The 22,317-nt window shown below is 39.1% G+C and overlaps 2 protein-coding genes and 1 long non-coding RNA gene across 3 annotated transcripts in view; 1 reads left to right on the forward strand and 2 right to left on the reverse strand.

The window, feature by feature from the left end:
- Positions 1 to 265, reverse strand: part of LOC109969030 (uncharacterized) — an 11,574-nt gene extending 11,309 nt beyond the window's left edge. The window contains exon 1 of the long non-coding RNA XR_002276221.1: positions 204 to 265. This is a non-coding gene — a long non-coding RNA (uncharacterized LOC109969030). The remainder of the gene's footprint in view (positions 1 to 203) is intronic.
- On the forward strand, positions 210 to 10,720 carry ddx21 (DEAD (Asp-Glu-Ala-Asp) box helicase 21). Its single transcript, XM_020615666.1, is given in 17 exon segments — positions 210 to 374; positions 2,450 to 2,683; positions 2,925 to 3,053; positions 3,615 to 3,690; positions 4,086 to 4,264; positions 4,386 to 4,503; positions 4,778 to 4,848; positions 4,850 to 4,970; positions 5,344 to 5,489; positions 6,216 to 6,365; positions 6,473 to 6,634; positions 6,760 to 6,879; positions 7,147 to 7,220; positions 7,489 to 7,648; positions 7,743 to 7,877; positions 9,440 to 9,484; positions 9,643 to 10,720. Coding segments are annotated over 17 exon segments (2,268 nt in total). The 5' UTR covers positions 210 to 290; the 3' UTR covers positions 9,907 to 10,720.
- Positions 10,721 to 10,807: 87 nt separating this feature from the next.
- The window catches only part of chs1 (chitin synthase 1), a 34,156-nt gene continuing 22,646 nt past the window's right edge, over positions 10,808 to 22,317 (reverse strand). Inside the window, exons 18-35 of the mRNA XM_020615661.1 lie at positions 21,578 to 21,778; positions 21,289 to 21,457; positions 20,985 to 21,100; positions 19,818 to 19,997; positions 19,628 to 19,732; positions 19,403 to 19,520; positions 19,131 to 19,141; positions 18,709 to 18,776; positions 18,390 to 18,622; positions 17,989 to 18,095; positions 17,793 to 17,874; positions 17,234 to 17,387; positions 16,911 to 17,015; positions 16,221 to 16,331; positions 15,962 to 16,099; positions 14,529 to 14,608; positions 14,218 to 14,284; positions 10,808 to 12,171 (exon numbers count right to left, since the gene is read on the reverse strand). Coding sequence (XP_020471317.1) covers positions 12,103 to 12,171; positions 14,218 to 14,284; positions 14,529 to 14,608; positions 15,962 to 16,099; positions 16,221 to 16,331; positions 16,911 to 17,015; positions 17,234 to 17,387; positions 17,793 to 17,874; positions 17,989 to 18,095; positions 18,390 to 18,622; positions 18,709 to 18,776; positions 19,131 to 19,141; positions 19,403 to 19,520; positions 19,628 to 19,732; positions 19,818 to 19,997; positions 20,985 to 21,100; positions 21,289 to 21,457; positions 21,578 to 21,778 — 2,114 coding nt within the window. The 3' untranslated portion in view covers positions 10,808 to 12,102. The remainder of the gene's footprint in view (positions 12,172 to 14,217; positions 14,285 to 14,528; positions 14,609 to 15,961; positions 16,100 to 16,220; positions 16,332 to 16,910; positions 17,016 to 17,233; positions 17,388 to 17,792; positions 17,875 to 17,988; positions 18,096 to 18,389; positions 18,623 to 18,708; positions 18,777 to 19,130; positions 19,142 to 19,402; positions 19,521 to 19,627; positions 19,733 to 19,817; positions 19,998 to 20,984; positions 21,101 to 21,288; positions 21,458 to 21,577; positions 21,779 to 22,317) is intronic.

Consider the following 22,317-nt stretch of genomic DNA (forward strand, 5'->3'; position numbering starts at 1 on the left):
CACTGTTATACATCTGTTGCAACAATTTGTCCTTAAAAAACTTGTATTGAGTTGCACTGTTGTTTAAAAAAAAACATTAAAAAAAGAAGCAGCAGCAGAAGAAGAGGAAGAATAGGAAGAAGAAGAAGAAGAAGAAGAAGAAGAAGAAGAAGAAGAAGAAGAAGAAGAAGAAGAAGAAGAAGAAGAAGAAGAAGAAGAAGAACCTGAGCACGTTTCCGCGCGCGCCGTTCTCCGCGTGTCCGTAGGTTTTCCTGTGTTTCTATGCTGAGGGTTTCCATCGGGGGAGTGAAATGCCATCAAAAATCTTCTTTGAAAACACAGATCATATCATGGAGGGAGATGTGGACACTGTCGCTGAAGCTGAACCCCTAAAGGTGAGCAGTGGCCGTCGTGCTACCTCGCACAGCCTAAAACCTCATTGTAACCTGTTCGTGGTCCTGCCCCGGGTACTCCATATTTGACAACATGTGTTTGAGCTTGCTAACGCTAGTCTGAAACCTCGGCTAATCGGCCGGCTAACTGTTAGCAAGCCAACGTAAGACAGGCTTTATATAGTCAGTATAACGATATTAAAACATTATATAAATGGTGTAATCAAGTGGTATAATCTACAGATTAAGAAAGCGAGTGTTATTCACTGCTATGTTAATGTTAGCGTACATTGTGAGCGCAGCCACTTAGCCTAGCAAGAACTTGTTATGTCATGTCCATGTGCTACTACCCGAACTATAGAAGCCATGGATCTGCTGGTTGTTAACGTGAAAACCTTGAAGATACTGTACACACACATTTTCTTTTTTTTTTATTGAACATCATATTTACAAACATACAAGGCAAGTAAGTAAAATTGTCTACAGAACCCATTAAGAACCCAGCAACAAATCACACACCTTAATAACTGAACAGAACAAAGTAATAAATTGAAGAGAGAGAGGGAGAGAGGACAAAAAAATAATAATAAAATAAATGAATAAATGAAAACATATAACCAGGGGCTTATAATAAATCAAATCGTCCAATTGCAGACAAAAGACCTCGGTCTCCTTTAACACTCGTGTAGCCCAGGGATTTTTTAAATGCAGATATTTCATGCCTAAACGCATCTAAACGAGGTTGCCTTTTACTCCATTTACATTTGCGAATATAATATTTTGCCAAAATGATAAAGTTATTGACCAAGAATTCCACATCTTTTTCTTTCAGATATACCGTGCACACACATATATTTATCGTTATAAAAGCAGCTGAGGAGCCCAGCTGTCTGACACGTCATCAGGTCGCGCCCATTGCGTTCGTGCATATATATATGTACACACACAGCCCGAGGTCTTTTGTCTGCAATTGGACGATTTGATTTATTATAAGCCCCTGGCTATATGTTTTAATTCATTTATTTATTTTATTTTATTATTAGTTTTTGTTCTCTTTCTTATATTATAAAAATAACTTTGGTTTAGCTGTTAATAGTGATTATGGCCGGTTGATTATATTCCTTCATAAAACATTCCCAAGTGCCACTTACAGTAAGTCTACATTGATTTGGGACTGTTTTGTCAAACCTTTATTTTCATGAATAACTGTGTTCTTTACATAGTAGTCATTACAAGTTTCCTGTGCAAAAAACTAAGTTCAATTCCAATAATCCATAAAGACTAAATGGGTTTGTAGATTAATTTTGTCTTGATGGATGTTCAGTTAGTTGATCAAGAGCAATACACTTCATGTGTACACACTTGTTTACATAAATTATTAACTTATTAAACATTTATTCTTGGTTGTGCAAACAGTATACTTTAATTTCTGATTTCTTATGAAGATTAATATTTTAAAAATTCAAGTTGAGAGATACAGTGCAATATTAGATGTGGAACAAATCTTTTAAACAGACAGCAAGACTCCCTCTGGGTAGGTAGGTTTGTTGTGTAATTACATAAAATATTAAAGGGCAAAGCATTTTTATTAATTCTTATCAAGCTTGCACTACAGGATCCTCATTTCTGTCAGTTCTTCAGTTATTAGCCCATTCCAGGATCACTAAATTGTTGTAATAATACTAATAGTTACAAGAAATTAACAAAGTCCACATCTTGACCTTGACCATGGTATCTATACCGCTTATTCAAGAATAAGGTCACGGGGGGCTGGTGCCAATCACTGCTGACATTGGGCTAGAGGCGGGGTCTACCCTGGACAGGTTGCCAGTCTATCACAGGGCTAACACTTAGAGACGGACAACCACACACACACCCACACTCACTTGTACGGGCATTTTAGAGTCACCAATCAACCTAAGCTGTCTAGTCAGCTTAGGGTTGGGGTCAGCCCTCTGTCTATTCAGAGGGTTGGGGCGGCACACAGTCACTAGCAAACGCTTCAACTGCTGTTCTTGACACCAAACATTTAAAATAATCTATTTGCCTTTGTTGTTTCTCTTAAAAATTGAATAAAGAAAAAGCCCAAGGAGGGCAAGAAGCAGCAGCAGAAGAAGAAGAAGCAGCTGGAAGACCAGGAGGAGAAGGAGGACTGTGAACCTCCAGCACCAAAGAAGAAAAAGAAAAAAGACCAGCTGGCAGCGGACCAAGTGAATGGCCAAATAGATGAAGCCGCAGACATGAATGGCAACAGTAATGATGTTGAAACACCAAAGAAAAAGATTAAGAAGAACACTGAAGGAGACACAGAGGTCAGTGCTGTGTTGGTGGTACCAATATTTAGTTACCAATTGGGAATATTTTCTTTTCCTTGGATCTAAATAGACCGAAAAGCTCTGTTTATTAACCATCAAGTTGTTTTGTGGTATATAGTGAAAAGGTTGTAGAGGTGTTGGCAGCATTTTGATAATATAAATGTAAATGCATATTCTCTGGCTTTGCCCTGGTAGAGAAGGTTATACTCTGTCTCCACTTTTGTCTTGGGGTTTAGAAAAAAAAAAGAAGAAGCAAAAGAAAGTAATCGCAGAGGCAGCAACCAATGGACTTTCCACCCCAAACACCCCTGTTCAGACACCGTCCCAGTCAAGTGAGGACTCGGCCACTGACAATGAAAAAGAAACGGTACGAATCGCAGACTGATTGTGTATGGTTTTTCCTCTCAGGAGAACTTAAAATAAGTCAAATTAAATACTGTTCTTTGTCAGTTTTTGTTGGAGTTGTCCAAACTTTTGTTCTGGCATCTTCGAAGTGTGTTTGTTACTTAAAGAGAAATCAAGGTGACCACAACAGAAGCAGTGCCTAAATCTTGTTTTTTAGGTTTTACATTTTGGTGATATATATTTTTGCATTTTGTTACATTGTATAGAAAATTCTGTAATCTTAAGCCTAGAGTACAATATATTTTAAAGTATTTTTAAAATAAGAAAGAAAACAAAATAATTGTAAAGCTACAAATTTCAGAACTCGGCTTGTTTTCAAATATTTTAAAGTTTTACAAATTGTGTAAATTTAAATTAATCTATTTAACTGAATTTGCTTGTTAAGTTTATAGTACATTAACCTTGATTATTATGTTTTTTTTCATTTTTTTCCATGTTTTTTGCATTTTCTTTAATAGACGCTTTAAAGCCAGCTGTAGAGCAAGAAAACACTCGTATAGATCAACTTTGTTTATTTGTTTAGGATGAGACGCCAGAGCAGAGGGAAGGGGCCTTCTCGAACTTCGGGATCTCCCAGGTCACCATCAGTAAACTCGAAGGTAAACATTTCCATAGTAATTATACCATAGTTTTAATTGCAGTGGCTTGAAGCCAGATGTGTACTGATGCCTGTCCAAAACTGGCAAGTGGTGCTCTGCGTGTAGTTTTAGGCAAATATGTTGAAGAATTTGAATTAGCACAAATCAAAAATATCACCATTTGTTGCTTCATTTTGGAGGATCAACACTGACCTCCCACGCCAGTACTGTATCATTTATACAGAACAGGGAGGCTTAAAACTGGTGTAAAACTCCCACATTGAATGAGCAGGGTAAAAGGGGCTAGAGTGTTCACAGTGGTCTCCGGAGCTGTGCTAAATAAATCATTGATCCTCCATCTTGCTCCCTGTCCTGTTGTTCCACTTTCTTCTTCTCCGCTTCACTCTCTTTCTCAGCTCGGGGAGTCACCTACCTGTTTGATATTCAGGTGAAGACATTTAATCATGTATATGACGGAGAGGATGTAATTGCACAAGCCCGAACAGGAACAGGAAAGACTTTTTCCTTTGCCATCCCTTTGGTGGAGAAGCTCCAGAAGGACTCAGTGGAGATGACCAGAGGCCGGGCTCCTCAGGTGCGTACACATACATGTTCACATTAGTATCAGTCAGGGTCCCAGCATGATGGGTGCGCTTGGAGTATGCTTTTTTTTTCTTTTTTTTTTTTGTACGATTGAGCCTCTTTTCGATTTGTAGGTCCTGGTGTTAACTCCAACCAGAGAGTTGGCTATCCAGGTCGCTAAGGACTTCAAAGACATCTCCAAAAGACTGGCTATTGCCTGCTTCTATGGAGGCAGCTCATACAACCCCCAGAGTAAGTCTTGTGCAAAACCCACCATCATCTTTTAAAGAAGTAGTAATAGCTCAGATCATTGAGTATTTGTTGTTATGAAGTAATTTTTGGGTTAACAATGACCCTACTTGTAGAGTAGATAACAATGCACTTGGACCTTATAAATAACAGCTTATGATATGTTTTTATTTGTTGTCTAATGCGATTTCTACGTGCTGTTTTGAAAACACTTTTACAACTTAATTTATACATCAGTTTTGACAAGGATTCTCTTCCTTCATCTCATCCCATTTAGTCAATGCCATTCGTAATGGTATTGACATTCTGGTTGGAACCCCTGGTCGCATCAAAGACCACATCCAAAACCTCGACCTCTAAACTCGACCTCTCCAAAGTGAAATATGTTGTTGTGGATGAAGTAGACCAAATGCTGGACATGGGTTTTGCAGAACAGGTTGAAGAAATTTTGGCTTCATCATATAAGAAAGGTAAAAGTGAGTGTGTGTGCACTTGGGAGTGTAAATGGGTGAATGGGCAAATAGTGTGAAAGTACTTTGTGTGTTGCAGTGCACAGAAAGGCACTGTATAAGACCATTTACCATTAAAGTAAATCTGGTTTGTGAATTTATGTGGAAATGTTCTAAAAACAAAGTTCCTGCAGTGTGTGTGTGTGCTCATGTTTTAGTGTGTTCAAAATCATTTGGGAGTTATATATATGAGATAAAATGATAGGGTTAGTGTGTTCAAGTGTGTAAAATTAGGGAAATGAAGATTAAAAAAACGATAGTGGAGTATTTGAAAGTCCGAAGTATTTTCTGCCTACAGTTACAACAACATGTCTCTGTGTGTGTTCTTCCTCAGACAGTGACTCCAAACCCCAGACTCTGCTGTTTTCAGCCACCTGCCCCCCTTGGGTCTATGAGGTGGCCAAGAAATACATGAAACCAGGCTGCAAACATGTTGACCTGATTGGCAAGAAAACACAGAAAACTGCAACTACTGTTGAGGTGTGTGTCAGAGAGGTGATGGGTGCAACTTAACAAGTGTTTCAGAAATTCAAATTCTTAGGCTTAGATTCAAAACCATAAACTCGACCTCTCCAAAGTGAAACATGTTGTTCTGGATGAAGTAGACCAAATGCTGGACATGGGGTTTGCAGCACAGGTTGCAGAAATTTTGGCTTCATCCTATAAGAACAGTTATATATATGAGATAAAATGATAGGGTTAGTGTGTTCAAGTGTGTAAAATTAGGGAAATGAAGATTAAAAAAACGATAGTGGAGTATTTGAAAGTCCGAAGTATTTTCTGCCTACAGTTACAACAACATGTCTCTGTGTGTGTTCTTCCTCAGACAGTGACTCCAAACCCCAGACTCTGCTGTTTTCAGCCACCTGCCCCCCTTGGGTCTATGAGGTGGCCAAGAAATACATGAAACCAGGCTGCAAACATGTTGACCTGATTGGCAAGAAAACACAGAAAACTGCAACTACTGTTGAGGTGTGTGTCAGAGAGGTGATGGGTGCAACTTAACAAGTGTTTCAGAAATTCAAATTCTTAGGCTTATATCTCTCAAAGTTCCCAGAAATTGCATTTTCAGTGTAAAAAAAAAAACAAACAAAACAAAAACCTGTATTTTGCATTGTCAGCCCCAGTGAATTACAGTGAAGTGTGCCAGCAGGATTAATGAAGTTGTGACTCTTCTGTTTCCTTCCTCTATCCTATCGTCTGTAGCATCTGGCCATCGCGTGCCACTGGTCACAGCGTGCAGCCGTGATAGGTGATGTGATCCAGGTTTACAGCGGCAGCCATGGCCGAACCATCGTATTCTGTGAGACAAAGAAAGAGGCCAACAAACTCTCCATGAATGCATCCATTAAGCAGGTAAACACACATAAAAACATGCAAATACTTTTTACATTTTAATTGCAATTACTGTATAAAGCAATACAGTAAGACCACCATAGTAAGTTATTTTCTTTTCTTTTCAGAGTGCCCAGTCCCTTCATGGTGACATTCCACAGAAACGGAGAGAGCTGACGCTGAAGGGCTTCAGGAATGGGGCCTTTGAGGTTCTGGTTGCCACCAATGTAGCAGCCCGTGGGTTAGACATTCCCGAAGTTGACCTGGTGGTGCAGTGTTCTCCACCCAAGGTGTGATGAGTTTGCCACTAATAGGAATGAATTTTATAACTTGAATATATCTTTGCATTCATATTTTTGCTATATAGATGTTGTACTTTTTCTGCAAATGTTGCTGTCTCTGTGGTTGGTGTCAGGATGTGGAGTCGTACATCCATCGTTCGGGGCGAACGGGACGAGCAGGCAGGACTGGAGTCTGCATCTGTTTCTACCAGAGGAAAGAAGAGGACCAGCTGCGTTATGTAGAAAATAAAGCAGTACGTGCCCTTTTAAATTTGGCTGAAGAAGAACATGGGGAAAGAAAAGTGACAGGATCAGTCATAGTTTGCGCAGTTGTGCCAAAACCTAAAAAAAAGAAACTGTGCTTTCAGTGACATCTATGCCACACATAGTGTTGGAAAGGACAGGAGAAGGAAGGAAAAACACATTTTATTGTGCCTTTGGACATTATATGTAATCTGTGCAACTCTAGTGCAGATGATTCTATATTGGTGATTAAACTGAAAAACATTTTGTTTGTCCAGGGTATTACATTCAGACGAGTTGGCGTTCCCACTGCCAATGAAATCATCAAGTCATCAAGCAAAGATGCTGTCAGGTGGGTAACTCTGGGAATATGAGACGACAGGTGGAACCAAGTGAACTGTGATTTGGAACTGTGAAAGGATTGATTACAATTTAAAACAGTGGAGCCCCTTCACTTCATCATAATTTGGTTAATAATGAGGACCACTGTTATTACTTGGGTAAATTAGTGGCCTAGTGGTTACTAAGATTTTAAACGGTCTGTTCCCAAAACCTTCTAAACTAATTTCTGGACAGCAAGAAATTAACAGATTATGATCTTGTTTCCTTACTGTGTCCAGGTTTCTGGACTCTGTTCCAGTCACAGCTATTGGGTACTTCAGAGCGTCAGCTGAGAAGCTGATCGAGGAGAGGGGAGCTGTTGACGCACTAGCTGCTGCCCTTGCCCATATTTCAGGAGCCACAAGTTTAGAGCAGAGGTCATTGCTCAACTCTGATGCTGTAAGTTTGCAGTTATGAGTAGCAGCAGCTCTGCCCTGTAGGTGATGTGTAACCCTGCTTCAACCTAACTACTACTTCTGGGTTGCAATTCCAGGGTTACACCACCATGCAGTTGGTGTGTTCTCAGGAGATGCATAATCTGGGTTATGCCTGGAGGACCATCAAAGAACATCTTGGAGAACAGATCGAGAACCACATTCACAGGATGACCTTCCTCAAAGACAGAACAGTATGTACACACACAAACATGGACTTGTGAGATTCTGCTGGCGTGAACATACATCTAGAGAAATCTGAGCATTATCGAGCATTCAGACTGAATCCGGTAGAATGTAACTCCCTGCTGTGTTACAGCTCGGGGGGATGAGGGGTTGCAGGGTGTTGTAGGCATGTATGATACGGCCACGTTGTGACGAGCTGATGTGAGTGGCTTCATTCACGTTTACAGCCTGTGAGTTTCCGTTGTGTTTTGGATAGCCATGCTGCTAACATAGCCTACTCTACCATAGCACCAATTCTACCACCAGTGTGCCAGCACTGGTTAATAAAAAAACAGTTTATCATCCAGTACTAATGAAAATGTCTGGCATGTCATTATGGTGTGTTAACTGTGACCCAAATTCAGCAGTGATTAGCAGTGAATGGTCATGCTAACAAAGTAAACAAAACTTTTCTTCCCGTGGGCGTCCACATTCAAAGTTCAAAGTGTTTATTTTGTCATATGCACAGTTAGGAAACGTGTTTCCCTGTACAATGAAATTCTTACTTTGCCGTCCACATGAATGCCACAAAAATATAAAGTAGATAAATAAATAACAGAAAATCTAAGACACTTTAAGCAGCAACAGATGCAGCAATATAATAAAAAAATATAAGAATATAACAGAATGTATGGTGCATGGGAGCCGCATGTGCAGCAGAGTCATTGTGCAATTATGCATGTAACAAATAAGTAACACAAAATCTAGGACACTTTAGGCAGCAACAAATGCAGCAATATAATAAAAGAATATAATAGAGAATGTATGCTGCCAATCGTCCCCCATACATGATTGATCAAAGCAGCACCTTTGCTGGATGATGTCACCATTTGGTGTGGTGAAAGTTGAACTAGATCCAACTTTATCTTCACCCAGGGTTGCATTGTTTTGCCGGAGCTCACTGTGGTGCTGGTGCTAGCATTCATCTTTATAGTCCCCTATAAAGATGAATGGAGAGGGCTGCGTTTTTTTTCACACCTTTGAAACTCAGTCAGAACGTGACCTTACACTGACTTTTTTCAGTTCTGGCTTATGCTGTGTGTCAGTGCGGCTGATGTGTGTGACATTTGAGCAAAGACTTTAGAGACATCTTTGTGCCAGGATGAGTTCAGTTTGGAAGTGAGAGCAGGGACAGGGGCTACAAAGTGCTCGACCCAAATGATAGCCAGTGAGCATTCTTAATAGTTAATATTAGTGATTTGACAAAAACAGGCCCAACAGAGTACAACATAAAAATGAAAAGTAAATGAGAAAGCCATTAATAAATCAAATGTAAAATATAACCCTGTGAAATTCTTCATAAAAATGGTATTTTTTGAGTTCACGTGAATCTATCTACTCCAGCCACACAGTAAAAACAGAGATAATTATTCTCAGCAAGTAAACAGCAAAACATCTGTTAACAATAGACAAATGTGTAAAAGCTGTTTGGGTTCTTATCTTGAGAGCCCAGCAGGCACATGGGCTGACTTTTCGGAAAGGAAGAGGAAGAAAAACACTCACCGTCTCACCCTCATTGTGTGTCTAACAGGGAGTTTGTTTTGATGTCCCAGCTGACAAAGTCAAGGAGATTCAGGTGAGAACAACAGTGAAAGCTCCCATCTGTTCAAGATATGCAGTGCACTGTTAATTGTGTTCAAGATTAAATAGGAGAAAATGAATAAGCCAATGTAAAATAAATATTTTGACAATGTTTCAGCTAATATCCTTTCATCCTGTTTTATCCTTAAACAGGAGAACTGGAAGGACGGCCGCCGCTGGCAGCTGACTGTTGCCACAGAGCTCCCAGAGCTGGAGGAGAAACAGCTCAGTAACCGTGGTGACAGAGGCTTTGGCAGTGGTAACCGTAGTGACAGAGGAGGAGGGTTCAGAGGTGGAAGGGGACGGAATTTTGGGGGAAACCGTGGCCATGGTAACGGGTTCCGGAACAGCAGTGGTGGCCATAGCAACAACAGAGGAGGACACAAACGCAGCTTCAGCCAAGCTTTTGATTACTGAAGTGCAGACCTGTGAACTGATAGGACAGACTGCCACTCATGGGCTAGCAGTAGTCTTTACTGGGTGTCGGTGAGAGGGCTCGATGGATGACTGGTGGAAACCTCCATCACGATACAAGCTGTCAAGTGTTTATAAGTTTGATACACACATTAATTACAGATTTATTAATATAAAGTAAACAAAACGAGTTATCTGATAAAATGTTTTATTTCCTAGTAGCCATTTCTGAGGGGTAGAACATCACACTTTCCGTGTACAGAAGATTGTCACAGTACCACCGGCAGCCATTTTGTAATGCCGATATGTGCTGCTTTTAGGTGACGCAGATCGTGAAATGATGTTCTGAACAGCTGAAATTTTGCTACATATATTTCTTACATAATTTGTCATGTCTTAAATGGCATCAAACAGGCTATTCAACCTATTGTAAACATTTGCATTATGTGATGGAAGTTTGAACACATCATCCATTGAGTTTCAGGTAAAGTGTTGCTTTTTACATACTGGGCATTTGGGGAACAATGGCAGCGGACCGACTTGAGCATATGTCCAGAATAGAAGGCCAGCTTGTAAACATGCAGATTGTCGCATGACTAGACAACTCTGAGTGTGCATTGTACCGTTTGTGCTCTGCACCCACAGAAAAAAGTGATGACATGGGTGTTGATCTTTACACATGCTCGGTGTCAGATTGCTGCCTCACCATCAGCTGAAACCTCCCTCCCCAAACATATATTGGATGATTGCTTTGCAATTGCCTCTGTTTAATGTGGTTCCATTCATTTGAATGAGTCATTAAAAAAGGTCAACTCTGGCTGTTTTTGTTCTTTTAAAGGAGTATCAAATCAGTGTATAAATTTCAGTGTTACTGCTTTAGGGAGCCTTACACCTTTAGCTGGCCTTTAAGAAGATAGAGTCATGAATGCATGAATGGATCACTAGCAGTTCAGTTAATGTAACCTGCTGTGTTAGTTTTGCCAGTATACCACACCTAAAGCACAGAACAGATTTTAATAAGGTTTTGGATACAAGTCACTACCCGCCCAATTAATCCCATTTCATTTTCCTGTCTCACTAAATGCCAGTAGCCTATACACCCCGTCACTGCAGGCAAATTGTATTTTGGTGCACTGCAGTCAAACCTTCCTCGCCTACCACCCCACATACCAGGTAAGATTAGATATGCATACACCTGTATGAAAATTCAGGAAATGTGTGCATGCTTTGAATTGGTGTCTTTTATAGAACATATAATTACTAAAAGTAACAAGTTATAAATTTTCAGTTTGGTTTTATTACTGTTCAGCTGCCTTTTTGACCATAGTTGAATAAACACATTTCTGCAGTCTCAACAATAAAGAATGTGAAAATCATGTTTATTAATCTAGTCAAAATACTTTTCAATAAAATACTCATTTTAAAATCCTGAATTAATGAGCTCAGATAAACTTTTTTGAACATAAGACATTGATTTGCTTTATCCAGACAAAGTCCATTGTTGCAATTTATAGTAAACTGATTGTGATGAAAACATGAAAAAAAAAATCGCTAACAGATTCCCTGAAAACACTGACAATTCTTTAAAATGTATCTACTACAAGGATTTTTTTTTTAATGTTTACTTTCAACCCTCTTAATGTGTAATGGGTTGTGCAGTCTCAACCGACATGTTCACTTAGCCAGTAGAACTGATACGTTCAGCCATATGCCAAAACAATAAATACAAATGTCAAGAGCAAATGTATTGAAATAAAACACATGATCATTAAAACAGTCCTACCTGAGGTCCTATCATAAAAAACCTGAACTCATGTCAAATCATTTCCTAATTTAAATGGTCAAACAAAGATATTGGATCTGTTATAACTTATTTCCCTTTTGACACTGTGCATCCTCAGCTGGACTACAGTCAACTGTCAGTAGCCAGAAGGCAAAACAGCCTCTGCAGAACATCTGTAGACTAGATTATTTCCTGACATCTAAATTAAGACATTTCCTTTTTTGAAAGCCTGTCTGGCAGGCTACAGTCTCTGCTGTTTGATCATTAAAATGTGCATATGTGTTGCTGGAAAAAAGTATTCGATTCACTTCCTCAGTGGAAGAGAAATACGGTGAGACACCTGCTGACTACTGCGTCTGACAGTGCCAGTGTGTGCTGGGTGTTGGTTTTCTCTGGTTACAGTTGATTGTTGCTGATTACAGGTCATCACTGGTAATGACAAGTCCATTGCGGTTCTCTAGAGTCAAGCCATCATCATCGTCCTCCTGTTACAAAAAAAAAAAAAAAAAAAAAAAAAATTGTATGTGTATATACATACATATATATGAGTAAGTGAACAGACTTTATATATTGTTAAAAGAATGAGGGTGTTTCTATTTTTCTGTGGCCATGTTTGTTGGTTCTAGTTTTTGTTCTTATCACAAATTTAGACAGTTAACAGATATTCCAAAATTTTGAGTCAAAACCGTTTGAAAAGCTGCTCAATTTACAGAAGATTGAGCTGAGGTATTACAATATTTTATTAATTTTGTACGTTCAGGGTCACTCCCTATTGTCAAACCTTCAACAGTTCATTTTTATTTTTCAACCAAATCGATCCCTGCGTTTCCTTTGAGCTTATTAAACAGTGAAACAGCGCCCTCTGTCGTCAATATATGGTAAATGTCAGTGTCCGTGCGGTGACAGGTGTTATTGCACTGTGGAGAGGAAACGCAGGTGAAACTTGCCAATGATTTGATTGGTGACTTCACGCCACGACAACTGTGCGGTCAGGACTCCGCAAAAAATTGTTAAGGGAGGCCTTTTCCACTCCATTTAAATGCTATCAAGTTTACAAGGTCTTTAAGATGGAATAAACTGGTAGTTAGAAAGTTTTCCAGCAGCCTATTGACATTATCTATGTCATTTAGTGAGATTACGAAGCTACACTAACATTAGCTGGTTAAAATAATCAAAACGCTCAAAATAACCGACTGAGGAGAAACGAGAGGCCGAGCTATCCCGAAACTGGACCGGATGCAGAGAGGACGAAGTCGCAGCACATGACAGCAAAAACTTTGATACTCAGGATTTATCACAGTGGAAAGTGACGTGCTTATCTGGACGCCATCATGGAGGACAGGTGACTCAAATACACCCCCACCTGGGGCTGACTGTATTTTTCAGTGGAGGAAACTACATTTACACGAATAGGCTACTTAAGTACTTTTCTTGAGTATTTAAATTTTCTTCATACTTCAACTTCATTACATTTTATAGGCAAATGCATTATTTAATAACTTTAATTGCTTAAGAATTTGGTTAATAAAACAATACAGTATAATCATAAGCTTTTATTAATCCCTGGTAGGCTATCCTTCACCTTTTATCATCTGCAACATTAAAATGAGGAACACAATAATGCATCAATAATTATGATCCAGTAGTATAATGTACACTGTGAAATGTGCTAATCAGCAGAATGAGAACTTTGGGTGCTTTGGCTATTCTGGTGCTAATACTTTTACTATGTACTTTCATTTATGTAACATTTTGCATTCAGGACCTTTTACTTGTAACAGAGTATTTTTACATTGTGGTACAGGTAGCCTATTTTTTTACTTAAGTATGAGATCTGAGTGATAGAATCAGGGTTATAGTTCACATTCAAATTAACCCTCCAATTTCACATTTATTTATTGTTACTAACATTTTTGTTAGACTGTGTGTGACTTGCGTCTGCTTTTAATCTAGATACTGTATATACATGCCTGGTAGTTCGGATATTGTCCCTCCTTTTCTTTTCTTGTTTCCTTGTCCTATGTATATGTTAAATAATTGGCTTTAAAGGCTTCTCACTAAGGAACACTGTGTGTATATGGAGCCACCTGTTATGTTTGGTGTTGTTCTGTTTGGGGCCTCCTGTTGCTCATTTAATTTTATGGATGGCGCCTTGCCAGAATTTACTACACATTTATTAAATGTAAATTAATGCTGTAAAAGCAGAATTATTCTGGCGCTAGTCAAGACTAACGTGTAACCTACTTTGCTTGCAACTATTTCCATCCATATAATACCACACATGTTGTTGCAAAGCCACTTCACTGTGTCTGAACTAGCTGTTAGTGAAGTTCAGGGTTGTGTATACTTCTGCTTTACTATCTTGTTTTTATGAAAAATCTGTTGGCAGTTTGGTTCTTTCTTCAACAATGTTATGTTTAGGGGCCTGAGCGGCATCATTCCTTAATATAATCAAGCTTCTGCAAAGTCTTGTACCTGGCAAGAATTTCAAATGAAAAACAAACGTGTGTGCGTATGGTGTTGTTACTTACTTCGTCTCTCTGTTTGTAGTCTTTCTCTGTGCCGCGGTACGACACCACATGGATCAGAGTGTAGACCCTGTAGAGAGGCACCAAGATGAAACATGAGTAGAAAATATACGAGAATCAAGAAATAAATATACCATAGTATGCCATTATAACTCTGCATGAAGGCAGGAATGTAATAAATATTTTCCTGCTCATGGTGGCAAAGGTAGGTATGTTAGGAAGACTCCTACTTGGTTTTAGAGCTGTAGTAAAAGCCAAAAGAGAATGTGACATGTTGAGAATTAGATGCGTTACTCGTGTGTTTGTGTGTGTACCTGTGATATAGCATGGCCAGAAACTGGATAATGAGAAGAATAGCAAAAGACAACAGGAACATCAAACTGAGAGGCTCCACCTGTCAATAAAAATCGACAGAAGTGGTGATAAGTTTTAGCCAGAGTCACAGCAGTACTGACATCCAAAAATATGAGTCCTTCTCTAAATGTATGTGCTGCATGTTTCTAAGACTGTTTTCACACTACAGGCCTTTTTTTTTTTTGTCAGATCCGATAGTATTTGTGTTGATGATTTATGTTTGTAAGTGAAATGTATCTGGCACCAGTGTGAAACCGCTGAGTTCCTAAACTGCCATGAGTACAAGAATAAGAACAACAGCATCGTTGGTGCAATGGTCAAATCTCACAATGTCCTCAAAAGCTGCTGTGCTGCAATATGTTCCCTCAGTTTTGGCTTTGTCTGTGAGGGGCCGACACTGAATGATGACAACAGGTGATGTATGCAGAGCAGGGAGACCACCTGAATGCTGATCTGACGTTCTCACAGCGCTAGCATGGTCAGAGATCGGATATGAATTGGATCTATGGAAGTGGCCCAGATCTGATCTTAGATTTAGTTTGTTCACACACAGGGACGCACATTTTCAAATTTTTTTCTGACTGATAGCTAACACTCAACTGGCAAGATTAAAATGCACCATTTGGAATAAGATAAGTGTCTGTTACCCATTAAACAACAATAGGCTACAACTTTTTTTGTAGTAAGGGGTTTATTTGTTCATGTGCAAATAGTGATGTAGACAACAATAGAACAGAACACGGCGTCACATCACACAACTGCTGAACTGTGAACGGAGTAAGACAAGTAGCCTAGATCTCCTTGTGGAAATAAACAGCAAATAGTAGTCAGATTTTTAAGGTGTAAACATTAATAAAATAAGAAATTAATTTTTCAGCACCGAGAGAGCTGTAACTAAACCTCCTCCACTCTTGGCTTAATAATCAAGAACTTCCAACAAACCAAAATGCCTGCTGGTTTTTGTTCAGAAACAGCAACATGTCAACATGCTGGGATATAGTCTGGTGCACAGTCTGTTTACTGCAAGACCCGCAATGGAGAATACCCACTCAGATGCCACCGATGTCCCAGGGATGCAGATAGCTCCTGCTGGAGTGGTCAGGCTGGGAAAACGTGTCTGATTAGTTTTTTACCGTGCGCCCACATGAGTTGATTGATATGTAGGCCCTATAGCCTATTTTTCAGCAAACACATAATATTTAAAAGCTGTTTAAATGATAGTCATAATTGGTTGGAATTCTTATTGTTGGCTAATGATTAAACAGTTATGTGCATCTCCATTCACACATCTATGGAAAGATCAGATCTGAGTCACTCGGAGGGACAAAAGTCAGATTTTGCTCACTTCAACAGGTAATGTGAACGTAGTCTAAGAGTGTTTGTCTGCCCAGACCTTGAGATATTCATCAGATAGAGTTCCATTGGGGAAGTATTTGGGTATCTGGATGCTGATGACATCACTTCCAATCGCCTGCAGGAAGAAGGTAGCTACCACCCACAGCACATTGATGATGAAATACAGGAAGACAGCCTGTGGGGTGGAAGGAGAATTCACTAATGAAATGTTAATGTTAGTGGGCAAAAGTAGTAAAGTAATCCAAACACAAAAACCAGGCACACACTTGTACAAGCACTAGATGCAGACATCTGACCTTGTTACGCAGCGACTTTAGTTCTCTGATGACCACCTCCTTATGCGCTTCAGTTTCCTTGATAGGCTTCAAGTAGTCTTCGATTACCTTGTTCCAGAATTTGTGCTCACCCTTAAAACACAGGATTTATACACACTAGTAAATTTCTGACTTTATTTAAATTAAGAGAAAAAGGAACTACAGTGGAATGACCCGGTGTTTTGCATTAATTGGTCATAGTGTATGATCTGGTCTTCATCTACTGTATCTTTCCTCTTTATTGAATGCACCAAACAAACATTCATAGTGCTGGTGGAAAACTTAAGTGAGACTCCAGGTTTGCTAACTTCACTTGCTTTTTTTTCTGTAAATGGGTCACTTGTTCAGTTTATTAGCTCTGTTTTATAAATGTTAATTTTTATCTTCCCGAGGCCAAACAGTCATGATCCTTCAATAATATTTCAGAGTGGTAATTTTTTTGGATTTACCTTAATTACTGTAATCATTTAAACGGAAGGTTACCCAGTATAAGACCTGGCATTGTCATCATACCCTCGGATCAGGTGTAAAGTACTGTTGTAGCAAAACATTTTTAGTGACATATTTACTGTATGTTGTTTAACTGTACAGAAAAAGATGTTCAGCATTATAGTTTGCTCCTCCTGCACAGCATTTGCTTCTCGCAGACCAAGGTCTGAATCTGCATCTTACATTATCTAGTTTCTGCACTTGTGGGGCGATGACTGTTTTCTTGATTGCTGTCGTCACTCTCTTCTCTAATCTCATCATCTGATTGGTCTTGAGGATACGTCGAGCCTGGGGGATAAACAAAATCAATATTAGTGTTTTAATCACTAGCACAGTAGGTTTTAACTTTGGTTTTCATAAAATTTGAAGCCTTGGAAATAGAAGCAGTCGAATGTGATGTAATAAATGAGTACATTTTACAGAATTAAAATAAATATAAGCTAAACTAGCTGCCAAACTGCCAACAATGCATTATTGACCTAGTATATTTAACCAGTTGTCATCACCTGCGCTGATAGTGCATCTTCTAACTCGTCCAGCTGGCTTTCTGACAGAACATCTTCAGGCCCCAATCCACTCAACTGTCCATTAAGAGTGTCTGTTAACATTAAGACCAAATCTTCACACACGTCATCATGATTTTTGTTCCGGAGTGTGTATCTGAGGAGAGAAGAACAGCAATTACTGTAACTGTAAATTTGCAATTGCAATTCCAGTATGCCGTTCTAAGTGATATAACTTTCTGTGTTTTCAGAGCTACTTCAGACACAACAAATATAAAATGAACAACACACAAGCGCAAAGTTTCTTGTAATTGATGCTTGTACACATACACACACACACCTTATAGTGAATAACAAGCTTGTCTAAAGCTCATATTTTAACGCTAGTAATGACAAGTACAGACATGCATAGAAATTGATATAAACTAGTTGATTATTTTGTATTCAGTGGGGTTTTTTTTAAATGCAAGTATTACCACAGCTTTTGTAGATATTGTGACAAAAGCTGGGTGATTAAGTACATACAAATGTGCATTTCTTTTGTGTAGTGTTAATTATTTACCGTATTTGTTCTTGTAGATTCCTCTTCATGTTGGCATAAGTTAACTTTTTCAAAAACTCTTCTTTCACTGGTGTCACCCAGTCTACATAAACACACATCAGTAATGCCATTATAGTATTCCATTCATATTGTTTTCTACACAGTGAATTGCAGAATGCTGTATTTAGAACAAATGCGCAGTTATAGTGCTTCTTACCACTGACAGGTAGCTCCTCTGGTTCCACTAGGTCATCAATCATAAAGTTATTATCGATATCGCTGGATGCACTCAGGGATACAGTCTCATTTTCATCACTGTCATCACTGGGCACGCGCACACATACATTTTGGTGAATTTTCAATTATATGGATTTCATAGTTTCAGTGCATGCATAGTTTTATCAGTGAGGAATAAGAAACAGATGTCCTCAGTTTGAGACTTGAATGGTTCTGTATTATGTTTAACATCAGTAGTAGAGGTGATTTTGTGTTAAAATGTCACTTAACAGTTTTGACCAAAGCAGCTTATTAACAGCAAAACAGGTTTCTGACAGTGGCTCAAATATGTAGTCCTTCTAAGATGGATTCACAATAAACACAAGAGAGAAAGATAAATACCTGTCAGTGGAAGCAGTGTCACTGCCTTTTGCTGACTTCCTCTTTGGTTTCTCACTAGGATGTTCCTTAGCTTCATCAGGAACTACTTTGATGGTACTGGGTTTAGCTTGAGGCTGCGTCTGTGAGGCTGGCTTTTGAGTCATTTCCTGGTTGGTGTTTTGAGGGGGAGGGGCTTGCTGTGCAATCTGGCCTGTGATCTGTTGAAGCATCAGATTCTCTGTTTCCTGCGTTACCTGTAAAGCAACAGAATAAAATAATTATATGCGTCCATCTGTTCATCCGCTGGGATGGCTTGTCAGTAATTGTTTGCCAACAGTACCTGTATCTTCATGTCCCAGCAGCACAGTTTACATGTTCTGTCACACACAGTATTATGGTTCTTCTTCACTACTCCTTCTCCTCTGCCAGAAACAAGGAAGGATGTATGGTCAAAAAAAATAAATAAAACATACACACATAAAACACAGAAACATACTGTGAGTGATTATTGGGGATCCAAATTGGCATAAATGAAAAATTTATTCCCTGTTACCTTCAGATCTGTGTTGGATATGTGAATATTTGTTTAACACCCTGCTCCCATTATGAAACTTAAATTGGCAGTGTCAGCTGGGTTTGGGTCCAGCCCCCCAACAACCCCCTTCAGGTTAAGTGGTACAGATAATGAATGGATGGATAATATAATTAGCATGCTGCTCCTCAGGGATGTGTTTGTGTGCCACTTTATTAGGTGTTCCTAACATTCTGACCCTCTCATACTGTATATGTAGCTGGGGAGGACAAAAATATAGAGACACCTCTAAACATAATCCAGTACAACACCACCTTTAACTATGACCTCAATAATAAACATATAATGGAATTCATACATTTATGACAATTATCAGGATTAGCTGCCTCTCTCATAACATCATGAATTAAAAGTGAAATAATTAAAAGATGAAACAATAATAAAAATGACTGTTGGCATCCAAAAGTGTTACTAATCCATCTGCTGAGTATCAGTGCATTACTTGTTGGATTCCCTTGTGCCCCAGGACACATTGTTCATGTTAACCAGGGAGTAGATGGTGAGTAGGAGGTATCCACTGGGGATACAGATGAAATACATCAGACCATAGATAATCAACCCTGTAGAAGAAAATAATGTAGCATAAAACTAAGATAAGATGACGAAGCTATCAACGTAACAGAAAAATGTGGGAAATAATATTTAGAGTAATGTAAAGTAATCCTACCAAACTCCTCTGGGTGTAGTAACGCTGTAATGAAGTACATGATTGTCATAGAAACCAAAAACAAGCCAGTAGGGGTCAGGAAGGTGCCCTGAATCACCATGTCACCTAAAAAGGAAGGTGTTGTGTATATGTGCATTTAAGTTACATTTGCCAAAAAAAAACAACAACCAAAAACTGAGTTTTTACCCACCAATGATGGAAAAGAAAGATGCGGTCATGAGGAATGCATACAGAACACTCATAATGCCAGCGATGGTTATTTGGTTATTAGTCTTGGCTATAAAACAGACGATGATGTAGAAGACGGGAGGAACGCTGGCGACAATGATGGAATTTGTTCCAGAGAGGCCGAAGACAAACTGGAAAGCACCTGTCAGGAAAAGGAGGGTGGGGGATGCAGGTAGATGGACTTGGATGAAGGGATTATTACAGAAAATGATGGCTACAGGTTTCCAGCAGTCACCGTTGCAATTTGTTCTGAAGTCTGTTGTGATTTAAGCAAGCATGTGCCTATTTTATCAAAACTAGTTTTAGTCTTCATATACTATATGCCAGTCCATTCATTCCATTGAAACAGATAACCAATGATTGGCTGTGTGAGAATTCTGATCATAAAATTGTGACAAGTATTACAATAAGTGTGTGTAACTCTACTGCATATGCATTTATTGCACATTTTGGCATGTACAGTCAGATGCAAAGATTTTATTAAACCTGTCTAATGTGCAATGTACCTGCATAAATTATCACGCAGTGCATAGGAGCCAATGGAGATTTCAATGCATTTTGTTTGTTCATGATAAGACCCTGGACCCTAAACAAGAAAATAAAGTGTGTGATGCCCTTTGAAACCAATCACTCAACTAGTGATTGTGTAACTTATTTTACAGTAGCAGTTTTGAAATAGAAGACAGGACACCATAGCTGCTGAGGGACAAGGTTGACATTTCCTACTGGAATTTGTTTAGTGACTCAAGTAATTCAAATGTCAATGTCATAAACTCCATTTAATGCTTCATTGAGTCAGCATGACTGCCGTGTTTGGTAGTGAAGTTGATGAGACTAATTCACAGGTTTCAGAGAAAATCTTGCTAAGGTTGAACAAATTTAATAAGCAGAAACTTGTTTATTAACAGCTACACTGAGTAATAAATCAAAATTTGTTTCTAGCTATTAAGTTCATTTAAATGCAGAAAGAGACAGAGCTGATTGAAGTATTCAGTCTTAGTGACTTACTAAAAATTATGATGAGGTGAAACAGTTAATGAGAGATGTAGGGACACAGAAGAGAAGCCAGTGTTTACACTGCTACAGTCATCAAATGACCACAACTAATATGAACCTGGACCTGCTGTACCTGCTATCATGAGAGTCACAGAGGCTGGTCCCAGGATTGAGGAACCAACTGTAAACATCTGGTAGAAGATGTAAAGCCTGGAGATGGACGAGTTTCTCTTCACAGTCTCGCCACCACTGCAATTCAGAAGTCAGAAATATAAGAGTTAATTATCAGTAAAATGTTCAAGTATAGGTTGACACTAGAAATTAGAATCAAAATTAAAGATCATAGATTTAGATTTTTTTTTTCAGTCTCTTAAATTAAGAATCAACTGCCCATGGAGTGAAAACCCCACTATTATATAACTATAAATAGTAGTGACTTGTGCAGGAGGTCCAGTGTATTGGCCAGTGTAGAGGGTCCCCATCGTCTCCTCTGGTTGTAAAACTCCTTGAACTCCTGTGGTGAGTTGGTGTATGCATCTGATGCAGCGTTGTATTCGACACGCCAGCCTTCCTGCAGTAACAAAGTACACAGCCAGCGGTCCTCCCCTAGAAATGTGTATGTGGACCAACAAGGCAAAGAAGAGATGTGTGAAATGGATGTGAGTAGTCAAAGAACAAAGGCAAAGAGACAAAACTAGGAGAGGTGAAACATCTGTGTGCGCCAACCTTGGTCATACTGCACATATTCAGCAGCTCTGGTTGAAGTTGTTGTGTATCTTTTTAAAACATTGTCATCCATCAAGGCAGACCCTCTAAACAGACTGAAACATCCTGGGCTGCACAGTACAGAGCCAAATACATGCTCTGCTGTCTTCTGTAGCCAGTGGCCTACTGCATACTCAAACTTCTGGTACCACACCATCGGACCTGGGAGGGCAGGCAGGGAGAAAAATGGAAGAAAGGAAGAAATAGAGGACGACAGAAGACATGGGAGACGGTCTTCAGCAGTGAAAATATACATATGCTAATTTTTTGAATGATCTCTTGCCAGTCATTTGTATTTAGGGTTATGAAAGCAGTGGCCTGTCACAGCACGTATTGAGTGTGTGCTGGACAGGACCAGTCTGTAACACAGGCAGACATTTAATTAGCCTGCTCCTAGCTTTTGACAAATTAGCTCATAAAACCATCTGACTTATTTTTTACTGTATGAGGAGGATCTCGACAACACAGATAACGGCAGTGCTGGGAAATGAGCCAGGACCTTTAATACCTTTGGATTACTGCTACAAAACTAAGCATTACCCATTAATAATGTTTACTGTGAAATGAAGTTCCCACCTGAGCAACCATGTGAGTCAATAATTAAATAATATTTGCAAGGTATGAATGAAAATTTTTGTTATAATAATTTATCCCATGACTTTATGGGATATTTCCCATTTAAGGGCATGGGTTTTGGTTGG

Source organism: Monopterus albus, unplaced genomic scaffold, assembly GCF_001952655.1.
Source record: "Monopterus albus unplaced genomic scaffold, M_albus_1.0 scaffold168.1, whole genome shotgun sequence".
Lineage (NCBI taxonomy): Eukaryota > Metazoa > Chordata > Actinopteri > Synbranchiformes > Synbranchidae > Monopterus > Monopterus albus.